Source organism: Mesocricetus auratus, unplaced genomic scaffold (assembly GCF_017639785.1).
Source record: "Mesocricetus auratus isolate SY011 unplaced genomic scaffold, BCM_Maur_2.0 Super-Scaffold_100020, whole genome shotgun sequence".
NCBI lineage: Eukaryota > Metazoa > Chordata > Mammalia > Rodentia > Cricetidae > Mesocricetus > Mesocricetus auratus.
This window is the reverse complement of record NW_024429201.1, coordinates 26,925,846-26,948,226: the sequence shown is the minus strand read 5'-3', so window position 1 is coordinate 26,948,226 and position 22,381 is coordinate 26,925,846. Positions and strand designations below refer to the sequence as shown.

Below are 22,381 nucleotides of genomic sequence, written 5' to 3'. Positions count from 1 at the left end.
CTTTGAACACTGCTCTGTTCACACAGAACCTGTGAGGTCGTGAACCAGGTGAGTGAGGATGATCTGATATATTACATCACCTGTTCTGTGGCAAATGGAGACAAACCCAAAGACTTCGTAGTGCTTGTGTCACGAAGAAAGCCTCTCAAAGATGAGTGAGTACATACAGCTCCTCTGGTGTCCCAGCCCCGTCTGTTAGAAAAGAAAGGCTATGGAAATAACAAAGTCATCATGGATGTTTCTAGTCGTGTTCACCCGGGTTTTTTTTAAATATATGCATCTTTAGTACCATTTAAAAATGCATTCATTCATTGTTAGCTCTGTACAGAGGACCCACAGGCGTTCTAAGGCACCCCCTTCTGCTCTATGTAGACTAAAATGAATATCTGAAAAGCCTTCAAAACCTCTTGCTATCAGTAAAGTCAACAAGAGGAGTGACAACACCGAAAACGGGCTTAGAATTCTCAAAGGCCATGCTGTATTAGCCATCCAAACTAGTTTACTACGTACTAGGGCCATGGGCCAGAGTTTGAACATGGCCTTCCCATGTACCCTGAACCACACAGAGCATAGAATGAAAAGAGAAGTGTCCTAAATAATCCCACCTACACATGTACATAAGTGCTCATTGTAGCATCTTCTATTATGTCAAAGAATATGATAAATAAATTGATGTCTATCTTATAAATTATGATAAATCCATAATGCAGAGCAGTGAGCCACCTCCAAGGAGGAGAAAGTAGTTATTGGGGGCACAAATATGAAAACATCTCTAAATATTTATTGTTAGGTGGAAAGTCAACTTGTGGGCTGTATTTGCAAAGTGACTGTATTTGTATTACAACCTATGTGTGTGTTTGCTAACAGTGCTTGTATACAGTAATAAAATCTAGAGAGCCACGTATGGAAGGTGAGAATAGTCACTTATATGGCAGGAATAGGATTACAGCTAGAGCAGACTGAAAGACCACTTTTATTTTCTAGCCAATTGCATTCTTTATTGTCTGAATATTGGTTTTCTTTTTAATTGAAAAAATGGTGATCATAACTGAGATCATAACCCTTTAGGATACACCAACACTTCAGTGATTCCAGGCTTATGCCTTGTGGAGTTACCTTGTTCCGTGTTTGAAGGTCATTATAGAGAAGGTTTATCGTTTGTTTCGTTTTTTAACGTGAACCACTCATCCAGAGGAGTCTAGTTTTCAGGGCTTCCTCCTGCTGGGACAATGAAGTCACCCATGGGCTGGGGATGAAGCTAGTGTTGGAGAACTTGCCTTGGGTGCAGTAAGCCCCGAATTTAATCCGTAGAACCACAAAACCAATGTAATAAATGCCAGTATAAACTCCTGTGGAAATTTACGGCCTGACAACTATTTTCGCGTGTGCTCTTGTCTTTCAGTAACACTTACACGGTGGCCGTGAAGTCCGTTTTCCTTCCCTCAGTCCCACCATCTCCACAGTACATCAGAAGCGAGGTCATATGTGCTGGGTTTCTCATCCAGGCTATCAACAGCAGTTCATGCACCGTATGTTTGATGAAACATTTGTGCCTTAACTCATTCTCACAGATATGGGAAAACCTCTTCATTCCCCCAGATCTCCTAATTAATCCTAGTCTTAAATGTGTGTCTTCTCTAAAAAGACCCCTTGGTTCCTCCTTCCAGAGTCATTCCCCAGCAGTTTCAGTCTCTCTCCCAGTCAATAAAACTCAACATGCTGTATGTTCTCTTTGACACAGGTAGCGTACCTGAATCAGATGTCAGACAGCATCCTTCCTTACTTTGCTGGCAATATTGGTGGCTGGTCAAAATCCATTGAGGAAGCTGCAGCCGCTTGTATAAAATTCATAGAGAATGCTGCCCATGATGGACTTAAAAGTGTGTTATAAATGGTCAACTCTCAATTACTGTAATTTAATTTCCCAGGTTTAATTCCAAGTGTCCTTAGCCCTTTAATTTGGCAAGCTTTGGGATCATGCAATGATTTCATGGCAGCCTAAGTAAAATGCGGTTATGAAGATATTAAAAACCAACATGTGTTCTGATGATTTGGATTCAAACTACAAGACCTCTAAAGCCCTATTATACAGACACTGAGAAATTACCTGATACAATATTGCATGATCTATAAAATGTCACAAAGTTAGTTAAAACTCTCACAGAAGTTCAATGTGTATTCTGCAATGGTGAGTTTATAAAATGTGAAACGATGGCAGGCTTAGTGGATGAGTGTTTAATATTGTTCCATGGGCAGCAGACATGTCTGTCAGGGGTCTCTGAGAAGATGTATTCCATGTTTTAGAACTTTAAATTAGGAAGCATTAAAACATAATGGAATCCAATCAATTTTGGTAATAGGAACTACTTTACTCTTGTCATTTTACATATATTCCAGGTAGATGGCCAATTTAGTATCTATTTCTATACACATATGCACACCAAGCACTTGTAAAGTGTGATATTACAAAGAGAACATTAACTGAGCTCTCCTTTATAGCTACCCCATTAGCACTTGATCCCCAGATGTCAGCATTTATCATTCTACACTATAACGGGTCTTCACACATAAGACAAAACAGAATGTGTCAGGTTAGTCCCGTCAAAGGATTCCTTTCCCAAACTGAAAATCTCCACTAGAGTTGAGAGCAAGAGACAGGCTAAGGCCATCCTGCTGTGAGCTCTCCTGACTCCTCCCACTTGCCCACTCAATGGTCTAGGGCTGGTTACAATTGTATTTACTTATCTTTTTCAAGTTTTCCTATATGTGAACTTATAGTATTTATATAAATTACTATTTACAGGTCAAAAGGGTAGATATGTAGAATAGAACATTCTAGAACTACTTCTTGAACTATTTTACATTCTAAAGGGTAGCAGCATTTGTAATGCAGGGCTTATATTAACACCACAATTTAGTATGTTAAAATTTCAGACTTCCGAAATGAAGATATTTTTAAATGCTGTATGCATAGGCTTGGCCTTTGAATTTATTTTTTGAAATGTTTTCCTGAAAAGAAAGAGAATTTTTGTTTTTAGCTGACTCACATTGAGACACAGAGACGTCCACTCCAGTTTGCAGGGTCCACCTTACCCAGGAGTGACAGTAACTACGCAGAGCACTGTCGGCCTGTTTAGATTTATTCCCATACCACACATGATGAAGTTTGGTTGATAAGTTAGATATTTGCAATAGCCTTTAATAAAATAGGACCATGATAACAATACGCTATAGTAAAAATTGAATATGAGATCCCTCTCAGCTTGCCATCCTGAGCTAGCCTTTCTCCGCTCTTCCTGAGGTGAGATGGCACAGCATCTACAGGTACAGATAGGATAGACATACATGAATTTTGTAGACACTGTGACACGTTCTGTCGTGAACACAAGCATTGCAGTATTGTGACAGGGATACTGGGTGTCTAACTGACAGGCAAGGAAAACATTGTGGATTTGCTCGATGTGAAGAAGATGGTTCATTCTCCTGGCAGGACTAACATCAACACACGACACAGAATGCTGCATAATACAGCTTAATTCTAGAATTTTCCATTGAAAACTTCCAGACAATGGTTGATAGAGTGACAGACACACTGAGCTTTCTGGGTAACATGGGTGTTGTCTATACTCAACCGCATTCCCTGAGGTAATCATCATTAGCCTCAGGAAATCCTTACAATTAAATGAATTTTAATCTTCAGCCACAATTTCACCGAGTCTCCTGGCAAACAATGCCTCCCAATCTTCCTGAGTTTGTTCTGTGCTTCAGAGATGTGGAGCCCATTGGCCTGGCTGGTTCAGGTTCATTCAGCACATCCTAAATTGAAGAGTTCGTTTTTAGGAACCCTTGTCTTTATAGAGACTTTCAAAGGACCAGCATGCTGGGGCCCTCTTGAGCTATTTCAAAACTAAACCTATTGTCCAAAGCAATGCCACCATGCATTTGAGTTGTGAAGCACAACAGCCCTTGTTCTTGTACTGTCCTAAAAACATTTTTATGACATTTTATTTGTTTTGTGTGTATTCATCTGCTTTGCGGGGGTGGGCACATACCACTGCACCTGGGTGGAGGTTGGAGAGCAACTTGGGGAGTCAGTTCTCTCCTTCCAGCATGTGAGTCCCAGGGCTTGAACCAAAGTCACCAGGTTTGGGGGTAAGACCCTTTACCCAATGGGCTATCTTTGTGGGTCATTCATTTCCTCTTTACTATAGGAAGATGTCTGTCCCTTCTTCTATTCATACAATTGAGATCTTTTCTATGCTCTGTGGTTTCTGCAAGGAATTGTAATGTGTTTATTATCCAATAAATAAAATGAGTAAATGGTATGCAATGTTGGAAGGCCCCCTATCTAAGAAAACACAGCAGGGCACAGGAGATGAGATGGGAGGATTGATTTTAGGGTACTAGAGACACTTGAGCATAAACCAAGACATGGGGAGAGTGACAGAAAGACCTGTAGCTGCAGGGTAGACCCCACCAAAGGCTCAGTCCTGGCCAGCTCTCAAAGACAATGCTTCTGGCTCATTCTAGAAAAAGCAGAGAACCAAGTGAGACTACAACAGAGTGACAGATAGTTAGAAACAGCTGAATCTAAGACTACGCTTCTCTCCCGTCTAGTGCCCAGGCTTAAGCAGATGTGGAGGTAAGACATTGACTGGTTCAGCAGACGCCAGGTTGCTAGGGAATGAGACAGGAAAGTTATACTTCAGATGGAGGAGGACCTCACAAGGTCCTACCCCTAACTAAAGCAACACTGGCACATGATACCTATCCTGGGAGGGAGGATCATTCTTGTTTTTTTTTAATTGGGGAGGGTGGCCACTAGCAAGTTGCCCATGCTCCATGTCCCTATACCTACACACATATGGGCAGCACTAATTGCACTTAGTGGGTTATTTAAACTTAAAAGAAAAACAAGGACATGCAGCTAGGAGTGATGTTGGGACGGCTCGTGAGGAACTGGGTGGGAAGATGGGGGGTTGGATATTATCACATTTTGTTGTGTAACATATGAAGTTATCAAAGAATACATTAAAAATAAAGTTTTAAAGATTAAAAAGGAAGTCACTTAAATGCAGATTTCATTAGAAACATGCTGCTTTTACGTAATTAGAGAAATACTGTAGAAAAATCACTATATAGTCATTATTAAACAGAAATACTAACAATTGGACAAGTATCTAATCATTCATTATTACGTATCAAATTCATGCTCCAATGTCACTGTCCTGTCTTGATTCCTCTTATTAAAGCCCATAACTGGCATGATTAAAAAGAGAGGGGTTATGGTAGGTTTTTCCCTTTTGAGTGTTGTGGTATTTTTACAGAACGTCACCAATTTCGTGGCTGTTTTTATGGTATTTCCAGTCCTCCCAACAAGAATGAAAGGTTTTTTTTTGTTTTTGTTTTTTTGGTTTTTTTTGTTTTTTTTTGTTTTTTACCAGACAGGGTTTCTCTGTTTTGGAGGCTGTCGGTCCAGCCTGGCCTCGAACTCACAGAGATCCGCCTGCCTCTGCCTCCCGAGTGCTGAGATTAAAGGCGTGCGCCACCAACGCCCAGCAAGGTTTTTGATTAAAAAAGAAACCTCATTTCTATTTAGTCTGCCTGGTTTTAACGCAGCTGAATTGCTGTCTGGGTCACCTTCTCTTTCACCTTTGTCACAGAAAACAATCAAGAGGAAGAAATAGGAAAGTTGATCAACATGTGGGCACCCTGGTACTCAAACACCTGAGGAAATGATATTTTAATAAGACTAAAATAAACCAGAATATGTTTTTAACACAGCATCACATTATTCCATTCTACTTCTGAGATGCTCACAGCGTAGGTGAAGTATCAGGCTACCCTACCATGGTCGGGATTTGTCGGAGTTGAGTAAAACTAGAGGTATTGGTGATTTCCAGGGGGCGAATACCAGGATCTCCCAGGGAATGTAAGCCAGGCAGAAAAAGGAGAGAATATAGGCAGGAAGGGTGATTTTTTTTCCTTTTTTTTTTAGAAATAGCCTAACAAAATTTACCGATGTAGCTTAAGGGATAGTTTTGAAAATATGTATTAAAGAGATACGTTTAAAGGAGTATGTTTTACAGCTTGGGATACATTGTTCGAGGAAGAAATATGAATTTATTCATAGATTATTTCTTCCATTTGAAAACAGCTGGAGCCCTTGGGGCAGGCATGTCTCTCAGGGCCTCACTGATGCAGGCTCTCTGGTTCTCCCCGAGTGCGTCAGACTCGGAGGTATCTGTCCCATGGTTCTGAGTCACAAGTCAAGATGACCACCGTATGGCTTCAGGTGGACTGCGAACTCATGGGCAGAGGTCAGCGGGAGGGGCTGGCTCTTTTGCCACTGGTCAGTGCTTGCTATTTGTTCAGGAAAGTTCCAGGTCCAGAGTCTCTCAGCTGTCTCCAGGTTCTAGGTCTGTTATAGCTCTGAGTCAGTCTCTCAGCACCCCCCATGCACACCCCGTCCCCCACATCACCCCCCACTCCCCACCATGTCAGAAGTCTGAGGCGTACACTTCAGCATACCTTGTCGTTCCTGTTAGGCTTGAGGAGCCACAGAAAGTGACACAAAGCACTCCTGCTCCTGTCGCTTGCTGTGTCTCAAGCAAGATGTGCCTTGTGGTGCCTGAACAAAGAGTCTCGTGCCTTTTGCCAACAGCCAAGTATCTACTACAGCCTGATTTCTTTTTTAGTTTATTCAGAATCTCAGGCTCTTTCCAGTTCCTGGCACCAACTCAGCTCCCTTCTCACAAATCTGAGAAATCCTAGCTTAAAATGTCCTTCCTCGTTTTATACCTCTGAAGATGAAGCACCACATAAAAATCCACACATTTCCACTGAGCCTGTCCTTCAGTTCCTGTTTGGTGACCTTTCAGAAACATTTAAGAGGCATTAGGACAAACACTGACATTGTTTAAGAATACATACACCCCCCGCCCTCCGTGTTCTCTCTCCTTTCCTTGCCTGGTTAGATCCTCTGAAAGATCCTTGTATTCACCCCCTGGAAATTAGCGACATCTCTCTTTTCACTCAACTTCTTCAACAAAACCCAACCATGGTAGGACTAGCCCGATTATTCACCTCCAGTGTTAGCAGCTGGGGACTGTGGTTTGGTCTCACTTGAGAGTTCTCATCACTGACACCAAAAGACATTCAGTGCTCTGATAACACCCCCCGTCTCTCTCTCTCTCTCTCTCTCTCTCTCTCTCTCTCTCTCTCTCTCTCTCTCTCTCTCTCTCTCTCTCTCTCTCTCTCTCTCTCTCTCCCTCCCTCCCTTCCTCCCCCTCTCTCTGTGTCTCTCTCTCCACTCTCAGCGTGTTTCCTAATGATGTACACACCACTCAAACATCTCTGCCCCCGCCGCACCACGTAGAGCATGTGCCTCAGAGACAGCCCACCCAGAAGGTGTGAGTCCCTCTCATCCTCCCCCTGCACCTCCACCTCTGCTCCCAGCTGAGCACGAGGCCTGGACTCTCTCCACCAGGAGCAATTTCAATTTCTCTTACCTTCTTCAAGTCCCCCACTTCCTTCTCTCCTGCTCACTAGCCACAGTCTCGAAGGCCTCTCTTAAACCTCCCCCTCCATCAGACCCTGTAATGTCAGGGACTGTCAAGCTCTGTCCTCGGTCTCGCCTCCTCCGTCAATCCACCTGTCTGGGTTTTGATGTCATCTGTGCATCAGTAACTCCCCCCTGTGCATCTCGTCTGAGCCTTTAGTGACCCTAGCGGCTAACTACACACTTACATTTTCACTGAGACCTGCCATTTTGAAGTCAGCATCTCTAAAACACTCTGTGGCAGGCTTCCTTTCGGGCCACCAGCCGGTTTCCAATAGTAACACAGAGACTTATTATTAGGTATGGATGCTTGGCCAGAGACTTATTATATATGGATGCTTGGCCTTATCTTATGTTTGTTTCTTGTTAGTTCTCTGACTTAACCTGTTCCTCTTCATCCACAGTTTGCCTAGGGGCTTTTCACCTTTCTTTCCTTCCGTATGTCCTCCTCGGTGTCTCCTTGTTCTCTCCTCTCTTCTCCCGAGCCTGCATTCCTCCTATTTATTCTCTATAGGCCAGCCCCACCTGTCCTTCCTCTGCCTAGCCACTGGCCATTCAGCTTTTTATTAGGCCCATCTTAGGCAGGCAAGGTGAAATGGCAACACATCTTTGCATAATTAAATAATGCTGCATAAGCAAATGTAACACATCTTTGCATAGTTAGAGTAATATTCCACAACACCCAATTCTGCTGCCTGTCCACACTAAATCTCTCCCTTTGTCCCCAGCAAACCCGATTGATTCTATGTTAAAAATAGCATCAGCACACCAACTCAAACCAGCATCTTCTCTCATCTGGGCACTACCCACCTTCCTGTCTCTTTTCTTTCTCTCGCCTGCCAGGATGGACTACCTCCTCTCAAATGAACTGTCTCCCAGAGGCAGTTTCCAGTCAGGATCAGCACCGAGAAGAGCAGCCGATCCACCACTCTGGGCAAAGCACAGGCCTGTGTTACTCCTTCGCGTTGCTGGTAGCAGTGTTCATTCCAATTTATCTATTCCAATTTATGCACTCTCACACTGATGTGGTTTCTCTTATTAATTTGATTCCATGTATCCTTGCAGTGTGTGTGTGTGCATGTGTGTTGCGGTGTGCACATGAAGTAGAAGGCAGCTTTCAGAAGTTGGTTCTCCCCTTCCGCCTTGTGATTCTCACGCCAGCCCAGGATGGGCTCTTAGCCCCTTTTGCATTGATTTGTACAATCTCACTTCTACTCGGGAGACACTGAGGTTTCTTAATGAGGAGCTTTTGGTGATGTGTTCTATTTTATTTGTTCTTGTTCTTTACATACAATTCCAATGGGCATAGAGTTCTAAGTTGAAAAACATTTTTCTTCCCACAACACAGATGTCATATATTGTCTCCTGGCTCTCATTGCTACTATGAGGCAGTAAATTTTTCTTCTTTTGTAGGTGACATGTTTCATTTCTAGTACTTTAAAATGTTCTCCTTTTTTTACCTTTTATTGAAAATAGATTTTTTTTCCTCACATAATATAGTCTGATTAGTTTCTCCCCCTTCTACCTCTCCCAGTTTCTCCCCTTTTCCTCCCGTTCAGATCTACCTGCCTTCTGCCTCTCATTAGAAAATAAACAGGCTTCGAAGGGATGATAAGTGACATATGATAAAACAAAAACCAACACACTGGAATAGGACACAACAAACAGAAGGAAAAGAACCCAAGAAAAGACACATGAAACCAATACAGATGCAGAGACCCACTTGTTCACACACTCATATCCCACAAAAACACCAAACTAGAAGTCATAATATATACACACATAGCTGGGCATTGGTGGTGCACCTTTAACCCAGCATTCAAAAAGCAGAGGCAGGCAGACCTCTGTGAGTTCGAGGCCAACAGCCAGAGCTATTACATAGAGAAACTTGTCTCTAAACGGCAAATGTGTGTGTACAATATATAAAATATACAAATATATTGCCAGAACATATGCACACATATATTATATACATATAGCATTGTATAAGCATAAGGGCCTGAGTTTAGATCCCCACTACCCTGTAAAAGTCAGGTGTGGCAGTTTTCCCCAATTCAACTCCACTCTTCGTCCCACTAACTGAAATGCATGTGGCCTTGCTTATTCATAGCCATAAGCCCAGTGCCCGCGTACAAGCAGAGCTCGCTTGGGTAGACAGAGTCAATGTCAGTCTTCTCTGGCGTTCCCAGTTCAATACATACGCACTCTGGTCTCCTGTCCATCGCCTGAAGGACATCACTCACGGCCCCTGTGCACTTGTAAATGTTGCTTTCAGCACCTGTCATTTCTCTGTGCTGCTTTCACTCCCTGACAGATTAAACTATTAACATAGCAGTGGTCTAGGGAAGGCCCACGGACCACCAGCCTGCAGCAGTGGGGACTTCCTCTGCTCCTGTGGGGACGGGGAGGTCTGCATCCAGCAGCATCCGCCATCCTCTCCAGCAGCGGAGCTTCAGTTAGAGTGCGCTCTTCCTTGAGCTCTGGGATGCTGAGCACGGCTCTGTCATCACATCCCCCCCTCACCGGAAAGAAAAGAACAGCTCCTATTAAGCCTCGAACTGTTAGGCTGTGCACACATGAAAACAGACAAAGAGCTTCTTTTCTTATTTGGTAAATATTTAGCCTTTGAGGCATCAGTAACTAATCACAGCTGCTTCCTTCAGTTACAAACGGATTCAATCAGGTAAAATTTCAAATGAAACTCACAAACCACCAGTCATTCCATTATGCTGCACAATGGCCGTGGCAGGGCGTGTGGAATATATGTATTAAATATGCATGTATTCATCAAATCAGACAAAGACGCTAATGGGTCTCTGATTAGTGTTCTAACTCTATTATGGTGCTGCTTCCATCACACCCTGACTCATCTACAGCATGCGGACACAACACTGGGAGGTCTAATACATAAGCTGTCAGGCCGTCACTCTGTCTGAGTACTTACTGCACACTGATTTTTTTCTTTTTTGGGGGGGGCTAGAATTTCTCTTGAAAAATTGAAGGCAAAACAGAGCTGTGAAGCTGGAGTACTCTTTAATTTTAATATTAGTAATTTCTAATTCTTTGTATTAAAACTAAACCAAACTAAACAAATGCATTTATCTCTACCAAGACTTACAGTCTTGTTTTCAAAGGGACTCTAGAGTGAGAGTAGCAAACAATGGCCAATTCAACGTAAACAGCTGATAGAGTTTATTCCATACTAAAAATTACACATTTTGTGACAACATATAAATTTCTATTACAATAAGTTACTCTGAATTAAGGATAACAAAATTGTACTTAGTCACAAACTTGAAGCTGTGTGTTTTGTTTACAGGTGATCAATTTTGATACATAATTTACATTTACAGAGATGACCCAGTCAAATGTACAGTTAGGTCTAAGTTCTGTGTGTTAAATTATGTTCTTTGGCACATACCTGTAATCTCAGCTCTCAGGGTTCTGAGGCAGGATTACTAGTTTGAAGCCAAGCTGGGCTACATAGAAACATAGAATCTGTTTCAAATACGCATGAGCACATAAGCAGGCATGCGCGTCTAAAGAGTACAATTAATCACCCTGTGTTCCTTGATAGACAGAATACAGGCAATGTAATTCCACAAAGGTTAGAGTGGTGTTGATAACACAGGCTTGCTTCCACAGGCACCCGGCTCTAACCTGTAAAGGCCTTCTATGGAAAGTAATAGTGAGGTGGTAATTAACAACATGTCAACTCCTATTAAAAATGAACAACTTTGGGTACTTTAGTTTTCGGTTTCTGTGCTTTGGGCAGATCCAGAACTTCTTCATAGTCTGCACTCATTCCCTGTGTCCAGCGACCAACTGTGACCATCCGATCTGTAGAGGAATTAAAAAAAAACAAAAAAAAAATCACATAACGGGCGTTGGTGGCGCACGCCTTTAATCCCAGCACTTGGGAGGCAGAGGCAGGCGGATCTCTGTGAGTTCGAGGCCAGCCTGGTCTACAAGAGCTAGTTCCAGGATAGCCTCCAAAGCCATAGAGAAACCCTGTCTCGAAAAACCAAAAAAAAAAAAAAAAAAAAAAAAAACAACAGTAATCAAATACTTCACTTAGAGTGGTATCGGTTGAGCAAAGGAACTAGTTTTGACATGAGTAATCACAAGGAGAGAAGCCCCCATCCTGGCAGGAAAAGTGAGCAATTCTGTAATTGATTAGAACCCTTGATTTCTGAGTACCACAGGCAATTTCTCATCCCAATTAGGGAAATGCAGCAGCTACTTTGCAATGCACAAACTGATGAGAAAGCTCCTTCATTCTTGCCCAGAGTTCATCACTGAAGAGGCAATGAATTCCAAGAGCCCGTAAACAGTAAGACTTAGGAGGCATTAGTTTTAAATGCACAAGATTCCACCTGTGAAATTATACAACATCTGCTTGTCAGTTTTGTCATTTGGGAAGTGGCAATCCTCCCAGGAGGGAGAATTCAAATTCCACTTCATCATTTCAATCTCACTGCCTACACCATATAAAGATGATCTCCTTCTAGACAAGATTATAAACAACAACTCCTGGTTTTTGCATTTAAACATTAGGGGAAGAAAGTAAGAATGGGGAGACAGTGATGAATTATGACTATATCCACCTCTCCATGCCTTCCCAGGGCTGAGACAGCGTGCAAACACCATGGCCAGCTTCCTAGTCAGCCCTGGAGGCCGAACTCAGGTCCACATGCCACTGAAACATCTGCCCAGGCCTGTTTTGCTTTCTTTAACACATGGTCATCTCTAGTCTAATCCTGGCAAACTAAGGAGTAATGAATTCTGCTTCCTTAGAAGTCGGCTGCATGTAACAGTGAACATTTACAAGTTTTTAATGACCAAGGCTAATATTTCACTAGGCAGATGCTGCGCTGATAACAGTTTTAGTAAGCTAACAGCTTCACAATCATTTAGAACACAAAGCACATAAGGACGCTCAGGCTTATGAATGTTGAAAATTAATTTTGTACTTGAGTTCTAGCTTAGGAATCAATACTTTTTTGCTAAGTAACAAAGTAAGTTCTAGTATAATTAACTCCATTTCTGAGCAAACACACAAGCTCGTAAGATGCTTTTCAAAATAAGAGTCCTGCAGCTTACCAGCTCTCTCCCAGAGAACAGACCTGAAGTCCAGGGACTCAGGACTGGTGAGGTCATTGTCACAGGGCAGAGCAGCTGTCTGCAGTCAACAGTGCCTCTCTGAGTTATTACTAACGGAATAAGTGAGCACAGAGAGGAATACCCTTATAGACGAGGCCCGGGAGCTCACCTGAATTCTGATTTTCAGGACAATCTTTCTTAAAATGTCCCACAGAGCCACAGAGTGCACAGCTGCCACCTAGTAAAAGACAGAGTCACTGAGAACTGTCAGCCTGACACAGGGTTTGTGACAAGGATGAGCACTTTCCCGTCTTCTCATTGCTGACGACGGTAAAGGTGGCTCCGCCAGGAAGCTGGGTGGGCATCACGCCTGTTAGCAACGCCTTTGCCATTGCTGGGCTTCAGGAGCTGCTCTTGTACCTGACCTTCGAGAGAAGTGGAGAAGAGACTCATGACAGAAGTCACCTGTCCAAGAGCCCTGGCACAGAAGTCTAGAGCTTGCTCAAGGTGTGGAGTCTTCACCTGGAAACAAAGCTTGTACAGGGCCACACCCTGCCTCAGGAGGATGCCCACAGTTTATCAGTTTCTCAGCAAGCGCGGCTCCCAAAAAGGTTAGTAAGCAACACTGCTCTGCTACACAGGTCACATGGGGAAGTCATTACTCTCCTGTCACCCTGAAAAAACACCCCCGTCTGTCTAACTTAAGCAATACTCTGGGATGGTGAGTTACAACATGCAGTTCCCACAGTGGGGCTTTCACATAATAATCATGCTTGTGTGAGGTGTCAAATCAGAAAAGGACCCTACAGGATGCAAACCTGCCTCTCATGCATGGGATGCACTTCCCTTGCTTTAAAACAGCAACAAAAACTATCACGTCTGGCTCACCATGCAAAGTCATTTTTGTTCACAAGTCAACTTCCCAGGCCCGAGACCATTCTTTATGCCATGGTGAAAATAGAAGAGGCCTCTGACTAGTTCACTTACTTTAAAACAGAGAAAGGCCACAATTGAGCAAATCTAAGACAGCACTAATGCATTTACCTATATTGTTCTAATATTAACCTTGGGAGTCAGGTATTTGGATAAAAACCTAATAGGCCCAAAGAGCAATTGAGGAATGATCAGCTGATCCTGCCTTTCCACGCTTCCCAGATCAAAAAGGCCCGGCAAAATCTCCAAGTCCCTGCCTACTATGTCCTGTGCATCTCTATCCAGCTCCCTGGATCCTCCATACCTCTATGGTTAAATCTAGGCAACTAGTCACTGACTCCGTCCCCTGATTCAAGGTTAACTTTATTAGCAGTCTCAGAGTGTCACTGTGAACACCCTACAACGCATCACTGCTTGTAAGGTGTGCTATTACTTTACACATCTCTCAGAAAGTCAAAAAAGATGCCAATCATGTAGGAGCCACTGGTGGTATGATATAGTTGGATTTTGCATTAAAAAATGGAAAAAATGCATCTCAGAATCAATGAAATCTAATTTCCTTATTTCCATTGTACAGGTGACAAACTGACACAAGGACCGTTAGGTAACTTGGCCGAAGACCTGAGACTGGCAAGTGGCGGTAGGTAAGACTGACTCCCTGAGCTACACATTCCTACTGGACCTTGAGGGGGAGACTCAGGACGTAACACAGATATGCCAAGAGTCCACTTGCACCAGCCATTTTATTAACAGACAACAATTTCCTTCTGCAGGTCTTCAGACACAACAGTGTTTTTTCCAGGCTGCACAGACACTGAGACAAAGATAATAAAGTTACATTAACATAGTGCACAGCTTTTCAGATATTTTACTAATTTGAGATATAATCTCTCCACTTCTGTTGTGCTTAAACAACAGATATTTAATATATTCTCACAATAATGCAGAAGCAAGTAGTATGAGAAATATTCCGTAGCCCCCCCTTCCCGATTTGTTAATAAATTAAACTATAGTACACAAACAGCCCAGCACAGAACAGTACTTGGCAAAGGCACTCAGGGTTTCACCTATTCAAAAAGTTATTTAAAGACAGATTTTAAAAAGCCAGATCTTAGTTCTGAGCAATGAGCACTTGTCTACACACAAGGGCAAGGGCACTCACCATCAGCATAGACTCCTTTGGGATTTTCAGGGCAGGACCTGGACAGGTGCCCCATTTCTCCACAGACAAAACATTTTGCAAAAGGAAATTCACCTGTAAGAATCAATGTTCCCATTAATGTATTGTGTATATGACAAGTTGCATGATTCACATTACTTTAAAATACTGTAAACAGAAAATATGTCTTTTTACCAAGTTGGCTATTTTAACAGTCACCTTCCCACGGCACCATACATAAACCCAAAAGAGAACATACCGAGAGCGGGGTCTATGCTAGCTCTGCACTTCGTAATCTCGTGCTCTGTGGACCCACAGCGGTAACAAATGCCAGTGCCCATGTCCTGATTTTCCAGTGCAGCCGGGCAATCGGCGACTCCATGCCCAGGTCTTCTACAATGGAAACATACCTGAGAAAACAAAACATCAGTTTCCATGTGGTAAAACTACTCTCTTGCCTTTACTAATTCTTTCATCAAAACTATCTTTATTTTGCATTTTAAAGTTTAAAAAGAAAAAAAAACATTACTATTGTTTTTATAGAAGGAAGTACTTTCCATATCCCAAAGGTCAGATGTCATTTTCTGTCCCAGCACTATAAGTGCCTCTGATAACTAATCCCATTGATCCATTAGTCTCAGACACAGAGTCATAAATGGCTTTGTAGGAGGCAGCTGCTCGTATGAATCGAACAAATGTGGATTATACATCTTTTACTAAAGATGCCTGCATGAGAAAACAGAGGTTCTGTTTGGGGGAGGGGCCTCTGTAGAAGTCAAACAATGGCTGTAAAAAAGGACCACTCAAATTAACACTTGTGTTTTTAAATTTCACATAGCTGACTGAAGCTGGGTTCAGTGTCTCCACTATGATGCAGGTCACAGGATATGAGCTCTCTGGGTAGGTCAAGCAGGTGGCTGTGTTCTAATAGCTGAGTGGAACTGGCCAGGAGCCAGTATGGAGGCACCAAAGTATGGTTAGGGTGTGGGTACTTCAGAGATTAGCATCTGAGACCCACAATGCTAAGGATAGCATTGAGGACCATTCCACTGCTCTGCCTACCCAGGGCAGGTCTAATGTCACCAGTACTCATGGGGAGGCCAGAAAATCCCCAGAACAGTTGCCTGCTCACATAAATGTAACAGTTGGACAAACCACTTGAAAGAAAAACTCTATCAGAAAGAAAGGGTCATGTCATGATCACCAGCCAAAACCTGTTACACAAAGTCTCCTGAAAATGCGGGCTCTGGCTCACCCAACACAAACAGGCCTATCTATGCAGGCCAACTGCCTCAAAAACTGAGGCCATGGTAATCCAGCGTACTTGGTACTGCCTGATTCTGCTTCTTCATAGACAGAAGGCCCATCAAAATACAGTGAGGGTTTCCTGAACTTTCCGAGTACCATGAAGCAACAGCCCAAGTTTTCTCTATCAGGAGTGTGGATGGAAGAGAAGGATCAAGTGAAGTCACAGCCATCTGCCAAGGCCAGAAGACCCTGAGGGTGTGTGTGTAGACTGTACTCCTGATATAGCTAATGGTTCACAAGAGGAAAAGCAGCAACGTATCTCACCTGACTTGCTGTCTTAGTAAAGTGATCAGTGGGAAGGGAACTTGAAGACTATGTAACAGTGGTTGACATTGCCTCCCAACAGTAGTATGTGGTGGGTCAGAACTATCATCCAAAACAAGCTATAAATGGTGGAAATATTAGATGTTAAAAGAGTAATTAGATGAGCTATGGGAAGACGGAATCCACCTTTCTTTGTTTCCAGAACATGTCAGCAACACAGCGAAATGTTTATTCACTAGTCACACTGAGAGATTTCATTGACTAAACAGCATCTGGTTATTCACATCGCCCAGACAATGCAACTTCCAAAAATAGGTCTCTCCTGAGAAATGCGGACTATGGAAGAAATCTGAACCATGTCAAATCATTTAGAAGCCAGGTACGGTGGCAGATGTCTGCAACTCCAGTACACGGGAGGCGTGGACAAGAGATCATCCTGTCTAAAGCCAGCCTGGTCTACACAGCTAGATCCAGGTTAGCCAGGACTACACAACAAACCCCAGCTCAAAACAAACAAACAAAAGAGCACAACAACAACAACCTAAGGCCTCTAACAATCTACCTCACATTTAGGTGGAAAATGGCCCAAAGCAGCAAAGTTGCATTTAAACCACAAGCAAAAGTAAGACGGGATTTAATCGGGAGCTATAAAACCACCATCACTAATTTTAACTGTGTTTTATTTAAAAAAACAAAAAAACAAAAACTTAAATAATAGCAACTATTTTCTTGCACTGAAAATACTTTAAAAGTTTAAACACCATACTAAATAATATTGAAGTTTTTGTCCACATGGGTAGTGTATACACAAAATATTCTAATTAGTGTTATGATAACCAATGTCACTTTTCAAAAAATTACAACCAGCATGCATAATAAAAACTTGGAACTAGGTCTGGAGAGACATTAAGAGCCCTGCTGATCCTCCAGAGGACCCAGGTTCGATCTCCAGCACCCACAAGAAGGTAGGAGATCACAACTGTCTGCAACTTCAGTTCCAGGGGAAGTGATGCCCTCTTCTGGCTTCCTAGGTCACCAGGCACACAAGGGGTTCATAGACATACAAGCAGGCAATACACCCATAAATATAAAATAAAAATTTATTTGATCCACAGCCAGACATAATGCGGAAATAGTCTAAACTGGAGGTTTTCACTGGGTCCCTCATCCCTTCTCTCGGAGCTTGGGGAACCCTGAGTGGGGGGGGGAATTGTAGGAGTCAGAGGGGATGGAGAACACCAGGAGAACATGACCCACTGAATCAACTAAGCAGCGCACTCATATGGACTCATAGAGACTGAGCAGCAAAAATGTGGCTTGTATAGGTCTATGCACATATTATGGCTATTAGCTTGTTGTTTTTTGAGGACTCTTAACAGTGGGAGCTCGTGGGACTTTTTTCCTCCTATTGGGTTGCCTTGTCCAGTCTCAATGAGGGCTTTTGCCTGATCTTACTGTAGCTTATTTGTTGTGTTTGGTTGCTGTCTCTTGGAGGCCTGCTCTTTTCTGAAAGGAAATGGAGGGTGAGCGGATCTAGGGGAGAGGGGAAGTTAAGGGAAGCCGGGAGAAGTGGAGGGAGAAGAAACTGTGGTCAGGATGTATTGTAAGAGAGAAGGATCTGTTTTCAATCATCATCATCAAATTAAATCAGGATTTACACTCAGGTAGAATGTTCACACTTTTCCATTCCAGCACTTGGTGGCAGAGAAAGACAGATTGTCGTGAGTTCCCAGCCAGTGGGTCCACAAAGTCAGATCTAGGCCAGGCAAGGCTACAAAATGACACCCTTTCTCAAAAAAGAAAATGAAAGAAATAAACAAACAAAAAACATAAGGTAGAAGGTAAATGAACTGTACTTTCAAAAATGTCTTTTAGGACTGGAGAGATGGCTCAGTTTTTAAAGTCCTTGTCACACATTCGTGACACCCTGAATTCAAGCCTCAGACACCACACCAAAAAAAGTTAAATGTTGCAAAGCAGGCTGAGAATCCAATAATGGAGAGGTAAATGGCCTGTTGGCTAGCCTGTAGAGTCTAACTAGAAAGTTCCAGGACAGTGAGAAATAGCGAAAGACCCTGCCTCAAAAACAAGGTAGGTGGTGCCTAAGGAATGACACCTGGTTATCTTCTGGCTTCCACACACATGCACCACACACAAATGGCTTTTGGCTAGACATGGTGGCCTAAACCTGCAACTCTAGTCACCCCCACAACAACCAAACAAAACACGTGCATGAGCACAAATGAGCTTGGAAGCCACAACAAGTGCTGGCTATGATGTCAACATACCTGGTTTTTACCAACCCCGGCAAGTTTACTGCTTGGCTTCTAGAACCTACCAATGACACAGTTCTTGAAGCTTCCTTAACTTTCATGTATCGGATTACAGGGACCAGACCTTTTTTCTTTTTCCTTTTTTTTTTTTTTTTTTTTTTTGTGGTTTTTCGAGACAGGGTTTCTCTGTATTGTTTTGGAGGCTGTCCTGGAACTTGCTTTGTAGACCAGGCTGGCCTCCGAACTCACAGAGATCCGCCTGTCTCTGACTCCTGAGTTCTGGGATTAAAGGCGTGCGCCACCAACACCTGGTTCAGACCTCTTTCTTATGAATGAACTTTTATGGATAACAGTACAAGAACAGTCATTCCTTCCAAGCAATGGGAACCTTCTTAAACTTGTGGTATCGAGTATTTCCAACAGCTATTTGAAAAGGGTTACCATAAGACAGTGGTAGGACAAACATAGGTTTTGAATTCAGTTTGAATCTACCTCTAGCGCTAACCAAGTGGCTTTCAGCAAATCACTTTACCTGGACATCCTTCTGTGTTTTCTGCCTGTAATATGGGACTATAACCACCTGTGTAGTGTTGTTATGAAAACTAACCAGTATATTAAGAGAGAGAGAGTGTGTGTGTGTGTGTGTGTGTGTGTGCGCGCCTGCGCGCACATGCTAAGAAGCACAAGCCTTAAAAACATGCACTAGGACAGCGGCAACTGGGCTCTGTTAAAACACGTACTGTGTGAGTAGATGAACCAGAGTTTCTAGTTAGACACAGAAGTAACTAACATACAGACATAGTGATCTCACCATTGCGTTTTTCTTTGCTGCTTGTCTTTTTAACCGTCTTTCTTCCCGTCGGTTGTCTTTCTTCAAGGCCACTGCAATTTCTTCCCGTACTTCCTGGCTGTCTGTTGCTATCAACTCTCCATTGTGAAGCCTCTGCGAGTTCTGTTTTAGGTATTCCATGAATCCATTCACATCTTCATTTAAGTACTCTTTTTTTTTTTTGTTCTTCTTATGCTTTGCTTGAGGGGTATCATTCTTAAGGGGCAGCCTGCTGAACTGACGCTGTCTATGCTTTGGAAGGCTCTGGTCTGCGCTCTCTGCGGTTCCCTTCTTCAGGTCTTCCCATGACGTCGCAGACAAGGGTTTCTTATTATTCGAGGTGGTCACTCTAGCCCATCTGGTCATGGTTTCAGCAGAGGCACTTTAAAGATCTGCAAGATAAGAACACATAGTATTCAACTGATTCAAAACTGAAGGTATACAGACAGGTCATTTTCATAAAAAATACTCATATTTCCAACTTTAAATCACTAAAACTCTACATTTAGGTATCTGCATGGGCATGTGGTACGTTGGTAAGAGAAGTTCCATTCCAGCTGAAGAGAAAGACTTTGCTTAAAACTTGAAAGTAACTTGCCAAAGTGATTTTTAAATCAGAAATCACATGCAAATACTGTGAATGGTCTTCTCAAATCCTGCAGCCTTTCTGGACATTTCTTTTCCTACCTTTAAACCCCAGGCGACTTTCAACCAATGTGCTGGCTTAGTTTGCCATTTTGACAGATTACAAAGCACATTAGTAAGCATACAGAAGGCTTGTCCTTAAATTTGTCTTTATAGTTCTTCCTGGTAGATTTATAAATAAAGGCAGTATATAAAGTGTTTGGAGTCACATGAAAATCTCTAATGAGGGAGATTGCCATTTGCAGTCTAATGGTTTTAAGTCATTTTCAATCATCCCATTTCAATGATTCAAACTGTAAAACAAACTTCATACCAGGAAGTCTTGTTTGAGCCGGGCGGTGGTGGCACATGCCTTGCCTTTAATCCCAGAACTCCGGAGGCAAAGGCAGGCATATCTCTGTGAGTTCGAGGCTAGCCTGGTCTACAGATCGCGTTCCAGGACAGCCTCCAAAACAACACAGAGAAAACCTGTCTCGAGAAACCAAAAAAAAAAAAAAAAAAAAAAGGAAGTCTTGTTTGTACACCCTTAATAAGTATGCTCGAATAGTCACAAATAGATTTCGTTTCGAGTATAGATGTGCACGTTTTTTTAAAGGAGTAGTTTATTTTAAAACTAATTATTTGGCCCCAACATAAAAACTGAATAGTTTCCTTTGCATGCTACCTAGCGATTCCAGGAACGTTTTCTTTTCCTCCTCAGTGAGAACACCAGACACAACCAAAGCATGGAGTTGCCACTGTCAGTGCAGCCGCCCGTGTGTCAGGCAGGAAAGCCTTGGCACCGGCGGCAGTCTGCAGCACGCCCTCAGGGCCGGTGAGTGACACCGCACGCCCCTTGACAGCGCACTGGCCCCCGGGATGGGAGCTCGGGTGTCGGCTGGACACGGGTGCTCCCACGCGGGCGGCTGCGCTCCTCCCCATTCGGCCCCAGCGCCGCGTCCCGCGGGCACCCTGGGCCAGTTCCCAAGAGCAGAGCTGGGTTACCGGACTGCCGCCAGTCCCTGTGCCCGCGCCTCCCGCACGGGCCCGGCCCGAGCCGGCCAGCGGCGGCTCGGAGGTCCGCACACCCCAACCAGGGGCGCCCGCTCGCTCCTTACCCGTGGGGATCCTCCAGAGCAGCTGAGACAGCAAGCCAGAGCAGCCCGGCCCCGCACGAGGGCGCGGCCTCGCGGGCCGGAAGTACACCTTCCCCGACGCGTCACTTCCGGCGGGCCGGGCCTGGGTGGGGCGGAGCAGGGCGCCTGTGAGCGCTGCGCCGGGGGCGGTGGCTGGTCTCAGTTTGTGGGTTGCGTGGTGTTTGCGGGGCGCTGCCCCGGCGTCCTGGGACACGAAGATGGTGGCTCGGTCTGTGCTGCCCGGGAATGTGCGGCTTAGAGGGAGAGACAGGCGGAAGGGCCGCGGGGATTTGGCGTGGTGGATGCCACAAGTATGCTGGAAAGTTTGAAAATGCAGAAACAGTCCGCTAGCTGTTGGGAAGCGAGCGGCCTAAAAGATGCGTGGTAACGCTCCTCATACCTTCGGGACTGCAGCCCCTGGCTCCAGCCTACTGACGTTTCAACTCTGCGGGAGGTTTTGTGCTTTGTGGGCGCCCAGCCTTGAACAGAATGTATACCACGAGATGGCGCAGTCAACGAAAACGTGCCCTGTTAAAGCTGGGTTTCCTTGCAGATCTGATTCCTGGAAGTGAGGAGACGCCTCTCTTTATTTTGATGACGATTAGTAGTTAAGTACACAAGCCATAGACTAGATCCTTAGGGGTTCCATGAGGAAACTTTAGTGTTCCTATTATCCAGTATTTTCTGAGTAGCTTATAGGGGCCTGGTGCTACCTGGGATAGAAACACTATCCCTGACCAAACTAACCTACCCAGTATCCGGAGAGGGAGCTACAGCTTTCTCCATTTGCCAACGAGGAAATACCCGGAGAGCAGAAGGTCACACAGCCAGGAGGAAACAGAAACTTTGAACCAGAATCTCAGGCTGTAGTTTTGTTCTCTACTATTTTAAATACCACAGCGCGTTGTTTACTTGAATTCATCCTAATATGCTGTACTGGGTTACCCGTGCCAGTGTAATACTTAAGTGGTGTATTTATTCATAATTCAAGGGATTATCTTTTTATTCAGTTTTTCCTCTTGCTGATATAAATATATTATTTCATGACAGAATGTTAGAAAAATGTTAAGTGGGGAGCCAAGGGTTTCATTATCATGGGATATACTTCATTTTCACATTGTAAATCATCTGTATTAGGGCTCTCTAGAGAACAGAACTGACAGAGTGAATATACATACAATAAGTATAAAG

General features: G+C 43.6%; 2 protein-coding genes across 5 annotated transcripts in view; one reads left to right on the top strand and one right to left on the bottom strand.

Moving 5' to 3' along the window:
- Positions 1-2,344, top strand: part of Acot12 (acyl-CoA thioesterase 12) — a 37,276-nt gene extending 34,932 nt beyond the window's left edge. Inside the window, exons 13-15 of the mRNA XM_040728976.1 lie at positions 27-155; positions 1,403-1,529; positions 1,742-2,344. Coding sequence (XP_040584910.1) covers positions 27-155; positions 1,403-1,529; positions 1,742-1,891 — 406 coding nt within the window. The 3' untranslated portion in view covers positions 1,892-2,344. The remainder of the gene's footprint in view (positions 1-26; positions 156-1,402; positions 1,530-1,741) is intronic.
- Positions 2,345-10,729: 8,385 nt separating this feature from the next.
- On the bottom strand, positions 10,730-21,295 carry Zcchc9 (zinc finger CCHC-type containing 9). 4 transcript variants are annotated; one of them, XM_040728972.1, is made up of 6 exons: positions 21,173-21,295; positions 19,413-19,822; positions 15,016-15,166; positions 14,760-14,852; positions 12,834-12,902; positions 10,730-11,401 (listed from the first exon to the last, which is right to left on the bottom strand). In XM_040728972.1, exons 2-6 carry the CDS (start codon positions 19,794-19,796, stop codon positions 11,283-11,285), a joined length of 816 nt encoding a protein of 271 aa, XP_040584906.1. In that variant the 5' UTR covers positions 19,797-19,822; positions 21,173-21,295; the 3' UTR covers positions 10,730-11,282. The 4 variants fall into 4 exon arrangements, with proteins under 4 accessions (XP_040584906.1, XP_040584907.1, XP_040584908.1 ...); XM_040728973.1 differs by lacking the exon at positions 21,173-21,295 and adding an exon at positions 20,740-20,880; XM_040728974.1 differs by lacking the exons at positions 10,730-11,401; positions 12,834-12,902 and adding an exon at positions 12,919-13,089.
- Between the last annotated feature and the right edge of the window lie 1,086 nt (positions 21,296-22,381).